This window comes from Danio rerio, chromosome 16 (genome assembly GCF_052040795.2).
Source record: "Danio rerio strain M-AB ecotype USA chromosome 16, GRCz13ab, whole genome shotgun sequence".
NCBI lineage: Eukaryota > Metazoa > Chordata > Actinopteri > Cypriniformes > Danionidae > Danio > Danio rerio.
This window is the reverse complement of record NC_141036.1, coordinates 35,169,923-35,182,946: the sequence shown is the minus strand read 5'-3', so window position 1 is coordinate 35,182,946 and position 13,024 is coordinate 35,169,923. Positions and strand designations below refer to the sequence as shown.

Below are 13,024 nucleotides of genomic sequence, written 5' to 3'. Positions count from 1 at the left end.
ATAACTAACAGAATATTCTACATTATAATATCCTAAAAGAGAATGTCCGGTCATCTGTTAGTGACCTCGAACTGAAACTAGTTTGGCACACCAGCAAGTCCACTTCTGAATGGCTGACGAAAAACAAAAGGAAGACTTTGGAGTGGCCTAGTCAAAGTCCTGACCTGAATCCAATTGGGATGCTGTGGCATGACCTTAAAAGGGTGGTTCATGCTTGAAAGCCCTTCAATGTAGCTCATATACAACAATTCTGCAAAGATGCTTGGGCCAAAATTCCTCCACAGTGCCTCAACAGACTCATTGCAAGTTATGAAAATGCTTGATTGCAGTTATTGCTGCTAAGGGCCTCCAACCAGTACTTATATTCAAGGGGCAAACACTTTTTTACTAAGGGCTATGTAGTTTTGTATTTTGTTTTCCCTTAACAATAAAAAAAACTTCTTTTCAATACTGCATGATGTGTTTACTTGTTATCTTTGACTAATATTTAAATTTGTTTGATGATCTGAAACAATAAAGTGTGACAAACATCAGTAAGGAACAAACACTTTTTCACACCTTTGTATAAGCTGGCTTGAGCAGTTGTTTAAATTAGATAGTCTACTTTGATGGAAGTTAGTAAACATAATTTCAAAATATTAATTAAAACGCAATGGTTTGAAAGTATGCTACATAAAAACACACGGAGAAAATAAAGCAAACATTTGGCAGGCTGAATAACAATGTTAATATATTCTCTGGCAGTAGGTGGCGCTTAAGGACCATCAATAATTGCATCATGAACAACGAATTGCTCTTTACGTTTTTAATGCAACCACATGATCTACACAATAAAGATTACATAAAATAAAAATTAAGAAAATTAAATTAATTCAACTGAAACACGAGTGTGCTATAATGAATAATGGCCATGAATGGTATATGTTGAAAACAAGTTAAGCTAGATTATAAAACATCTCTCACAGAACTCGTTTTATTACTAATACAGTTGTTTCTTCTTGACCAACAAATCCGTCAACTGGACTGCCAAGTCGACTCAATTAAAGAAAGGAGCAAGTTGGACATTCCCATTTAATTCAATAGAGGGGGCTTTAATATGCCTACTTCAATGACAAACTCTTAAAGGATTCAGCACGGATTTAATAATTAATATTTATTTATTTATTTATTTTATTCAAAATATACCGAATATGCAAGATCCACATTCTTGTGTTAACGGAAGATATTGGGTGGGGGTGGGGGGTCGTTACCTCACTTTCATCTTCCTTCAAATTACGCCCTTACTTCGGTAAAATGACTTTAGGCGTGTGGGTCATTTGCAGGGCGCTCTCTGAACTGTCACTTCTGTTTCTGTAGCTGCACTAGAAGAGAAACAGAGACATTGATGTATTATCCAGCTGGGAGGAGATGACGTTTTTCCGCTCTGAAACAGGTACCCAGCGTTCAGTTCTATGCTACACAGTATTTTTCTGCACTCAGCAGATAATTTTCGTGTATTCACTTACAACGTAGTCCTGTCAGGCAGTTAAAATGGTGGTTAATATAATGCAGTTGGTTTTAAACCACCCAAACACTTTAAGCTATAATCACTCACAACTCATATAATGTGTATTATGTGAAATATGCTATTTAAAAGGGTGTACATAAAGTTTATACCTATTGAGTGGATGTATAAGGTAGGATATCTATAAATGTAAAAATGGTCAGTACAATGGCCATTAAACGAAGATGCATTTGCTTATGACAATTCTAAAAGTGTCAGAGTTCAAAACTAAAAACCTCATTTAAATATGAATAATAAACTTTCCTTATATCATGTCACAATTGGCATTTTGTATTGGTGTGCTGGAGCAATTGAACTTTTTCATCATTTGTGAGTAGTCAAATCAGCATTTAGCGATATTAATTGTATGATTGTTTGTGCTTTCCTAACAAAAATCCATAGATACTTATCCAGATCAGAAATATCTTGAATTGTTGTGGTTGGGTTGTTTACATTTTTTATGCCTTGTGTTAACTTCCATTTCTGTAAGAGGTAAAGCATTTTGAAACAGTGTTTTTCTAATATACAGTAAAAATGAGGATGGACAATGATAAATATCGAATGTTAAAATTATGAAGCAAAAATAAAATCATGTAAAAGTCAAAATCCTGATATGAAACCATTGTTTTGGTCAACAATAAATACTATAACGTTAATGTATAACATTCAACAATCTAACAACTTGCCTCAGTTGGATATTTATGAAAGATAAAAAGTAGAGAATTTTAATAAAAAGAAAGAAACTGTATTCTGTAACTTTTTTGATACATAACCCATCTCTCTTAAAATAGGCTTTAAGTGGAAGTTTTCAGAAAAAAATATTGAACAATCAATGGCAATAAATAACCTTGATTTTTTTAAAGAGTGTTCCAACAAGTCATCTTTTTACCTTAATTTGCATAGGTTACATACACTCACAGGCCACTTTATTAGGTACACCTTACTAGTACAGGGTTGGATCCCCCTTTTGCCTTCAGAACTGACTTAATCCTTTGTGACAGATTCAGCAAGGCACTGGTAATATTCTTTAGAGATTTTGATATATTGACATGATAGCATCTTGCAATCGCTGCAGATTTGTCGATGATGTGAATCTCCCATTCCACCACATACCAAAGGTGCTCTATTGGATTGAGATCTGGTGACTGTGGAGGCCATTTGAGTATGGCCATTCTGAGAATCGGGCGTGTTATCCTGCTGGAAGCAGCCATCAGAAGATGGGTACATACTGGTCATAAAGGAATGGACATGATCAGCAACAATACTCAGGGTAGGCTGTGGCATTGACATGATGCTCAATTGGTACTAATGGGCCCAAAGTTTGCCAAGAAAATATCACCCACTCCATTACACCACCACCACCAGCCTGAACTGATGATACAAGGCAGGATGGATCCATGCTTTCATGTTGTTGACATCAAGTTCTGACCCTACCATCCGAATGTTGCAGCAGAAATTGAGAATCATCAGGCCAGGCAATGTTTTTCCAAGCTACTATTGTTCAATTTTGGCGAGTCTGTGTGTATTGTAGTGTCAGTTTCCTGTTCTTAGCTGACAGGAGTGGCACCCGGTGTGGTCTTTTGCTACTGTAGCCCATCAGCCTCAACAACCTCAAGGTTTGGCGTGTTGTGCATTCAGAGATGCTCTTCAGCATACCTCAGTTGTAACAAGTGCTTATTTGAGTTACTGTTACCTTTCTATTAGCTCGAACCAGTCTGGCCATTCTCCTCTGGCATCAACAAGGCATTTGCACCTACAGAACTGCCACTCACTGGATATTTTCTCTTTTTGGAACTGTAATGAGGTTTACGGCCCTTTGGCCGCCGGGTAGAAGGAGGCGGAGAACCGACGCAGGTTTAAAATATTTATTAATAACAATGACGGCAGCTCCTCACGGAGACTGCCGTCTAAACCAAAACAAACGGACGGCAGCTCCTCATGGAGACTGCCGTCAAACTGAAAGCAAAAGTAAAACAATATGCCCGGGCCCGGTCCTCTCTCGCCTTCCTCTGCCATCGGTCCTCCTTTTATGTTCCAGAGCTCCTTCCGTGGGATCCGAGGCAGGTGCGCACCGTAGGTGTATCCACTTACGCGGTGGCCTCACCCCGTTCCCACGGCTCTCGGCCACGCCCCCTCGCCACAGGAACATTCTCTGTAAACCCTAAAGATGGTTGTGCGTGAAAATTCCAGTATATCAGCGGTTTCTGAAATACTCACACCAGCCTGTCTGGCACCAACAACCATGCCACGTTCAAAGTTAGCCGGCAGCTAGCTCTTTGCAGCTCTAACATTGTCACCCACTGAAGCTAAGCAGGGCTGTGCCCGGTCAGTGACTGGAAGGGAGACCAGCAGTCTATGTGGGTCCTGACGCCCAGGTTATTGATGGAGACTCTAAAGTGCATGCCGTCTTTCGGATGAAACATTAAACCGAGGCTCTGACTCTTTGTGGTTATTAAAAATTCCAAGATGGTCTTCATAAAAGACTAGGGGTTTAACCCCAGCATCCTGGCCAAATTTGCCCACTGGCCTCTGTCCATCATGGCCTCCTAACCCTTCCCATGTCATAATTGGCTTCATCACTCTGTCCCCTCTTCACCAATCAGCAGGTGTGTGGTGTGCAGTCTGGCACAATATGGCTGCCATCACATCATTCAGGTGGATACTGCACGCTGGTGGTGGATGAGGAGATTACCCCATTGTTTAAAGCGCTTTGAGTGTCTAGAAAAGCGTTATATAAATGTAAGTAATTATTATTATTATTATTATTATCATTTAAATCACTTTTCTTCCCCATTTTGTTGCTCGTTTTAAACATCAGATCGTCTGGACCATGTCTACATACTTAAATGCATTTAGTTGCTGCCATATGATTGGCTGTTTATAAATTTGCATTAACGAGCAGTTGGATAGGTGTACCCAATTAAATGGCTGGTGAGTGTAGTGTAGTTTCTGGCCTTGATGCCCTTATATTACATCTAGATTGAAAAGATTTGATGATGTTGTTGTGATGGATTCATAAACCTTCAGATTTGATCTAACCCATCCACCTAGTGACCTACTTCTGGAAAGAAAAAAACAATCATAAATCTCCTGTTTGAAATAGTCATTAGAGCCAGAACATCCAGATCGGAATTGGTTTGAGAGACAGTAACATTTTGTTCGTATTTCTAAGTTACAATTTGACCTTTAGAACAACATCTTTACAGAGACAACATTCTCTAATGGTTGACAGCTGTTATTTAGTGACCACCAGGGCTCAAAGTACTACTGAATACAGTGTGTGTGTGTAACTTTCAAGAGTTTATGAGCGTATACTATAAATGCCACATACAAATATGATTCACATGCTTCCAATGCTGTTAAACTCTGTGGAGACAAAGGACAGAAGACAGACCCAATGATTCAAACTCACTCTCGGTCATAATTCAGCTTGCAGACTTTATATCTTTGGTTGGAGAAATTTCGGAAACATCAGGACGGATCTCTGGCAGATGCTGATGGATGAGTTTCCAGACAGGAAATGTGGAAAAACCATATTAATACATCCTGCTCTTTCATTCCTGCTATCTTTCTGCCATTCTGACACCTCTCAGAATATCTTAGGAAAGTTTTAGATTTAAGCAGTCATATCAAAAAATTATTGAGACAACTATAACGTTTCTCACATTATCACAGTTTATTCATTATAGTTTAGAAATTGGTAATAAAATATGACAAGAGCTCAGAGTTTAAGTGTGCCATAACAAATTGATCTGAATAATGTCAAATTATTTTGATAGAACGATACAATATGAATTACAATCAACCAAAAATAAGTAAGGCAATTGTAAGTTTGACAACAGAGCTATCAATAGGTTGTTGTTCACTTTTAACAATGACAAGGCTTCAAAACCCTGATCTTCAATATTGTTTCTAGACAAACTTCAGCAGCAACTCCCTGTTGCTTTTTATTTCATGATACAATGATTTTTTGGGGGTTATAATATTCACAGTTTACTTTATTTTGCTATTCACAGTTACAGAAACGAGTCTGAATAAGGGATTAGGGTTTGGTTTTGTTATATGCAGTTTAAGACTTTTCATCAAGCTTTATTGCAAATTTTGTAGCAATTAAAGTTTTTTTTTTCAGAAAAAAAATAGCTAATAGCCTTAAAATAAATTTACCATACCATTTTCATACCATTTTCAATGCATGATCGCGCCCAGCAGGGATAAGGAAAAATATTCAGTCGGTGGCCTAAAACAGGCAGCAGCGCAGATTTAAAACACACTTATATAGTAAATGATGTGTTTGTATCTACATACAGCCTTAAAGTAAAGTCAAATTATACTCATAGCATGTGTTCTTAGACACATATGCTTGCGCATAAAGTTCTTGGCCTACAGTGAGTGTGCTATTTTATGCTCATCCTTTTAAATTAGTGCAGGAATATAAACGTAACCATTCCGAGATAGCCCATTGAAGATTACTGTAGGTCAGAATTCATTCCTTATCCATAAAAACCCTTAAAATATGTTTGACTGATAAATTAATTGAATTAAAGATACACTCACCGGCCACTTTATTAGGTACACCTTACTAGTACCATGTTGGACCCCCTTTTGCCTTAAGAACTGCTTTAATCCTTTGTGTCATAGATTCAACAAGGTACAGATTTTGGTCCGTATTGACATGATAGCATCACGCGGTTGCTGCAGATTTGTCAGCTGCACATCCATGATTCGAATCTCCTGTTCCACCACAGCCCAAAGGTGAAATTGGATTGAGTTCATGTGACTGTGGAGGCCATTTGAGTACAGTGAACTTATTGTCATGTTCAAGACATCAGTCTGAGATGATTGGCGCTTTATGACATGACACGTTAACCTGCTGGAAGTAGCCAACAGAAGATGGGTACACTGCATACATAAAGGGATGGGCATGGTCAGCAACAATACTCGGGTAGAAAGTTGTGTTGACATGATGCTCAGTTGGTACTAATGGGCCCAAAATATGCCAAGAAAATATCCCCAACACCATTACAGCACCACCAGCCTGAACAATGCAAGATGGAGCCATGCTTTCATGATTTTGATGCCAAATCCTGACACTAACGACCGAATGTCTCATCAGTCAACGTTTTTCCAGTCTTCTATTGATCAATTTTGGTGAGCTTGCTTGTTTTGTAGGCTTCCTGTTGCTAGCTGACCGGAATACCACCCAGTGTGGTCTTCGGCTGCAGTAGCCCATCCGGCTCAAGGTTCGGCGTGTTGTGCATTCAGAGATGCTCTTCTGCAAATCTCTGTTGTAACGAGTGGTTATTTGCACCCACAGAACCGCCGCTTTCTGGATAATTTCTTTTTTTCGCACCATTCTCTGTAAACCCTGGACATCTTGTGTTGTGTGTGCAAAAATCCCAGTAGATCAGCAGTTTCTGAAATACTCAGACCAGCCTGTCTGTTACCCAAAATATGGCATGTTTAAAGTCACTTAAATCACCTTTCTTCTCCATACTGATGCTCGGTTTGAACTGCAGCAGATCATATTGACTATATCTACATGCCTAAATGCACTTAGTTGCTCCCATGTGATTGGCTGATTAGAAAGTTGTGTTAACAAGAAGTTAATAATTAATAAATTGTACCTAATAAAGTGGCCGGTGAGTGTATGAATTTTGTTCATCTCTATACTGCCCCCTAGTGCTAATTTATTTAAATCTAAATGTTTTTTTTCCCCAAAATAAAAACCTGCATTTTATTTTAAGTATGTTGAATATTATTTTAATGACCCACAGTGAAAAAAAAACAATCAAATTGACGCGTATTACAACCCAGAATGCAGTGTTTGTGATGTTAGGGTTTATCCAAACTAACTGCAGCTTCCTGTGAGCCAGAGGATGAAGGGAGGGAAGGAAACAAAAAAAAAAAGAGTGAAACAGACAGAAAGAGGCAGAAAAGAGACATGCAGCACAGATAGGGTTGAGAGACTGACTTTCTCTTGCTTTTTTGAGGTGAAGATGGTCAGCATGTTTTTTGCACAGGGGATTTGCTTTCCATCATTTAAGGCTCTTTCTTTGGGTGTCATCTGAGTGTCAGATCGTTAGCCCTCATTTTAACATTTCTGTTTGATGCTCCAGACCAACTGCATCTTTCCACATGTGTAGGTAAGCAATCATATTTGCTTTTTGTTCTGTACAGTATATATTGTAAACCTTTCTTATCATGTCATGTTTGCCTTGCAATTGTTTAGCCTTTGTAAACTTTTTAAGCTAAAATACATGTAATTCATCACCAGTTGAATTCGTGTAATTGTTTGTAGTAATTAATAGATTACTACAATTACTGATTAACTCAGAAAATCCAATGTTTAATAAACAATTTACATTAAATTTGTAATAGAATTATATATACACTATTATTTAATTATAGGCAATGTATTATTAGACATTTATGTTTACGTTAAAATCCAACTTCCCAATTTCTTTGGTTTAATTTCTAGTCATTTACCATATACTAAATGTACAATTTGCATACATATATATATATATATATATATATATATATATATATATATATATATATATATATATATATATATATATATATATATATATATATATATATATATATATATATATTTAAAATATGTTATAAATATCTGTGTTTTAATAATATTTTGGATGTGACTACATTCTGCCTTTCCCAACTCTTCCCGTATCTTTGGAAAACATGTTTTGGCATACATCAAAAGCTGTGCCGGCGACTCACACAGAGATATTTATTTGGACAGCATTAATGCATCACTGTCTCTCAGAGAGGCCCATTAGTTTTGTTGATGTCTTGGAGAACGGCAATCCCTTTAAATCTGAGATTCAGGTTTTTGATGACGAATATACTTTTCTAGACAGGAGCGATAATTCAATAATTCTCACCATCTCTCTCGCAAACAATTGATTCACTATTCAATCGTCATCCTTTTGTATCACTTCATGTGGATTTTCAGTGTCACTGTGAAACTGCAAAACAATCTGTGTTAAAGGCTCTTCATTAAGTTTTTAGTTGTTGTTTAATGTAAAGAAAACATCCAAAATATATTCCTGTTACAGGTTATTAGTTTATGTCTGTATTTGATTTCACTCACAATACATATTTGTACTTTTTTTCTTGCACTGAGCCATACATTTGCACTTTAGCAACACTTACTGTTAAAGAGGAATTTGTTCATACAAAATTAGCTTGATTGTAACCAAAATTCCATCGTAAAATAAACCTATTATAAATATTTACTAAATAAAAATGTATTTATTTTAGTAAGTATGAAACAATAAAGACAATTCTAAAACTCCCTCGTAAATTAATTTGACATTAAAAAGATCTAATAAAATTTACATTTATGCAATATTCAGACTTTTGTGCTTTACAAACGAGCACATAATCTCTTAATTTATTTATAATATTAATAATTATAACATAAAATCTTTTAAAAAAAACACAAAATACACAAATATGCATACAATTATTAATATAATAAATCGACTGTGGAGTTCTATAGTTTATTTTTTTACTCTATTCACCTGCCATTTCTTGTCTTAAAGTGAAAATTTATTGAGTGAGGATTCATTTTAATTATACAACAGAGCGTGACCTTCTTCAAATATTTAAATTCATTCAGTCGAGCTTCGTCCCTGATGTCTAAACAACTTCATTTTGGTCAATAAATATTGTATATTGTTCTGCCTTTTCAATTAAGATGTAAATTGAGCAGAGACCCAAGTAAATAAACAGGCAAAAGAGCCAGAAGTCTGACGCTTTCAGACGCTGCTCAGGATTCGTTTGCGCAATAGTGAGATGGACGTCTATTCCCACGAATCTCAGTATCCAAACAAATATCCTTCCCATTAGTCTTAATGATAAACACATCTCGCTGTGAACTGTGTTAGACCGTAGGCACCTCTTCGCTTCCAGGCTGTTTGTTTACCAGGCTCATTCTTCCTGCGATGGAAGGAGAGCATATTTGTTTTTGCAGGCAATTTTCCATGATGCCACATTGTACCATGTGACAAGGCTTTGAAATGCTGAAACACACACAGTTTTAATGCAAGACACTGCAGGTGAATATACAATGTAAAAAATGCTGGGTTCCACACAATTGATTTGTAGTGGGACAGCATGAAGAAATTAAGTTCATTTATTAGTTTTTGCGATTTAAAGTGGATTGAACATAAAACATTTGTTTTTCCTAAACAAATTTTAAAAATCTCAAGAATTGTGCTGCTTCAGCTCATTTTAAATAAGTAGTTTGAACAAACAGTAAACGTCATTTTTGGAGTTGGTTAAAAAGTAAACTAGCTGTGATCACCATATTGTATTGCAAGTTTTTAAAAACATCATATTAAATATGCAAAGAAGTCATTATTTAATTAAGTATGTATTCATTTAATCGGCATAAGTTTCTTTAATTAATAAATCATTACATTCTTTTAAGTCGCTTTATTTTGATGGTCCCTTTAATGCATTTTGTTGAATTTAAGTTACAATACATCTACGCATGCCAACTAAATCTCATTAGATTCTAAGTAGATTGTTAGGTTGGGGTTAGGGTTAGGGTAAGTTGACATGTACTTGCAAAGTTTCTTATAGTCAGTTAAATGTCTGTTGAAGGAGCAGTATCAACAGATTTTAAGCAGGCAGTCTTCTAATACTCAAGCGACAATTAATTGGCATATTGTTGCAACGCAATTTTTGGTTTACAAAATGAGTAATAGGGACCATCAAAATAAAGTCTTACCGTAGTGGACTTAATTTGAGCAGTTCAAGACTAGTTTTTATAAGTTTGCCATCTGAACACAAACAAAAAAGTTAAGTGGTTAAAAATAACTTAATTTTCTCTTTGTTTTCAATAATGGGCAACTATGGGGAAATAATGGTTAACATAAAAATTCTTAGAAAATAAAATTAATAATTTTTTGTAGAGCAAATGCTACACAATTAAGTATAGACATATTCCTCTGTAAAAAAAAAGGAAAAAAAAAAACTTCTAACTAGAGTATAGACCGAATAAAAGTGTAAACTATTAATTGTGTGTTTTAAAAGAAACACTTGAATTTTGTATGTTGAATTTTGTATGTTTTCTTCCATTACACTAAAAAAATCTCAAATTTTTTATCAAGGTAGTGGCTATTCTTCCTGGGGTCAATCGGACACAAAACAAAATTACATTAATCCATAACAAAGACCTATACATAGAACCCCAAATTTATACATACAGTAACATCTAGATCAACAATCCACTTAATATTGTGCAATAAAATATTTCTTCAACAATTTCTTAAACCTCATTTTACTCGTTACAAAGCATGTAATGTCTTATGGCAATTAATTCCATGTTTTCATTCCACTATACATTGCAGTCCGTTGCTTTGCATTAGTTTTTTAAAACAGGAAGCAAAAAAAATCCTTTTGTTGCATGCCTGGTGTTAAAATTATGACTAGCATTACTATACAAAAGTTGGCAGTACAATAAACTTGGATCTCTTGAAACAGAAATATTTCTTATGAAACACAACAGAGAAACAATTACCCACAATTATCCTTCACCAATAACCGACCTAAAGTTTTATGCATTTTCATAATATTAACCTTTCTATTGAAGTGTTAATTTAGTCATGCTGCTCTATTCTGGACTAACTGTAATATATGCAAGCCTTTACTTGATGCACTTAACCAAACAAGTAACAGTAATCTAGTTAAGAAAGAACCATTGCCTGCACAATTTGAGAGATACAGTACACCTGTCTCAGTAAAAAAAATTTAAAAAAATTCTGCTGTATCTTGCTTTAAAACTGTCATATATTTTTATGACCTGCATTACAAAACCCATGACCACAGAAACTGACAGCATGTTTAAAATTCTTCTTATGTAATCACAATTTGACCTTTCTTCCTCCAGATCCAGCATCCAAACCACAGAGATGACCCATACCGAGGGTTCATCAAACCTCAACCTCACCTCAACCCTCGCCACTAACACCTCTCCACCAAACCGTGAGCCTTACCTCCACAGATTGGCCCACTTAGACGAGGGGCTCTATAATGACTTCTACAGCCTATGGATTGCTCTGGTGGTGATCAACACGCTCATCTTCATGGTCGGCATGACCCTCAACAGTCTGGCTTTGTACGTTTTCTGCTACAGAACCAAACCCAAAACCACATCGGTCATCTACACCATTAACCTGGTGGTGACGGATCTATTGGTCAACCTTTCGCTCCCTACTCGCATCGTACTCTACTACAGTGGAGGAAAATGCCTCAGTTGCTCTTACATGCACATATTCAGCTACTTTGTCAACATGTATTGTAGCATCCTCTTCCTCACCAGCATCTGCGTGGATCGCTACCTAGCCATCGTTCAATCGGAAGCATCGAGAAAATGGAGAAACCCCAATATAGCCAAAGCGGTTTGCGTTTGCATTTGGTTGTTCGCCATTGTCGTGACATATTCGCTTTTAACAACGGCGTTCAAGCAATCTGGTCTTTCGAAACTCTTTGCATTGACCATATTTGAGTTCTTCTTGCCAATGGTGATCATTGTAGCATTTACCATACGAATAGTGTGCGCTCTTTCCAGTTCAGGCCTTATGCAGCAGAGTCGCGACAGACGCATGAAGGCCATGCAGCTTCTGTCGACTGTTTTGGTGATCTTTACCATCTGCTTCACGCCGTTTCACGTCCGTCAGGTTCTCTTTTATTTCCACCCAGATCTTCCTCATCATGTGATTGTGTATCATGTCACTGTGACTCTCAGCAGCCTCAACAGCTGCTTGGATCCGGTGGTTTACTGTTTCGTCACTAGTAACTTTCAGTCGACTATGAAGAGGTTTTTCAGAAATAAGGAGAGAGAGCAGACGAGTGGAGACATTGCGAGCATCCAGAAAAGCTCCAAGGCTTCAGGGGCAGTGATTGCTTTGGATATTGGGAAAAGAATGAATATGAACAGCCGATCTGCATGAGAACCCACATGTTAACTGTGTGGGATTCAGATGGTTGGCATTAGAATGTCGAACCACTGGAATTTGTGATTGTTAATCAGCAAAACTGTAAATAGCTTGATGTAGATTTTATGAGACTTCAACTTTGCAACTTGTTATTTTAACTATAATGACCATACCAAAATACCAAAACCAAATACCATACCAAATCAATGTTAAAAACATATTTTACACACACACACACACACACACACACACACACACACACACACACACACACACACACACACACACACACACACACACACACAGCCTACTGTATAAGGGACAGTGCACCCCCTCTCCCACAATAAACAAGCAAAAACTGATAAAATAGTGTACCATTTGGTCCTCCTGGTGTAGTGCATGTGTTGTTTTCCCCTGCTTTTAGCTGAGGTCATTGGTGATTCATACCATTCATACTAACAGTTAGTGTTAACAATCTGAGAAGACCTGTGTGGTTTATGACTTT

The 13,024-nt window shown here is 36.7% G+C and overlaps 1 protein-coding gene across 2 annotated transcripts; it reads left to right on the top strand.

The window, feature by feature from the left end:
• The first annotated feature begins 1,356 nt into the window (after positions 1 to 1,356).
• Positions 1,357 to 12,810, top strand: gpr20 (G protein-coupled receptor 20). 2 transcript variants are annotated; one of them, XM_087287233.1, is made up of 3 exons: positions 1,357 to 1,432; positions 7,660 to 7,686; positions 11,472 to 12,810. In XM_087287233.1, the coding sequence occupies exons 2-3, from the start codon at positions 7,679 to 7,681 to the stop codon at positions 12,532 to 12,534; spliced, it is 1,071 nt and encodes a 356-aa protein (XP_087143359.1). In that variant the 5' UTR covers positions 1,357 to 1,432; positions 7,660 to 7,678; the 3' UTR covers positions 12,535 to 12,810. The 2 variants fall into 2 exon arrangements, with proteins under 2 accessions (XP_087143359.1, XP_087143358.1); XM_087287232.1 differs by having other exon boundaries at positions 7,534 to 7,686.
• The last annotated feature ends 214 nt before the right edge of the window (positions 12,811 to 13,024 follow it).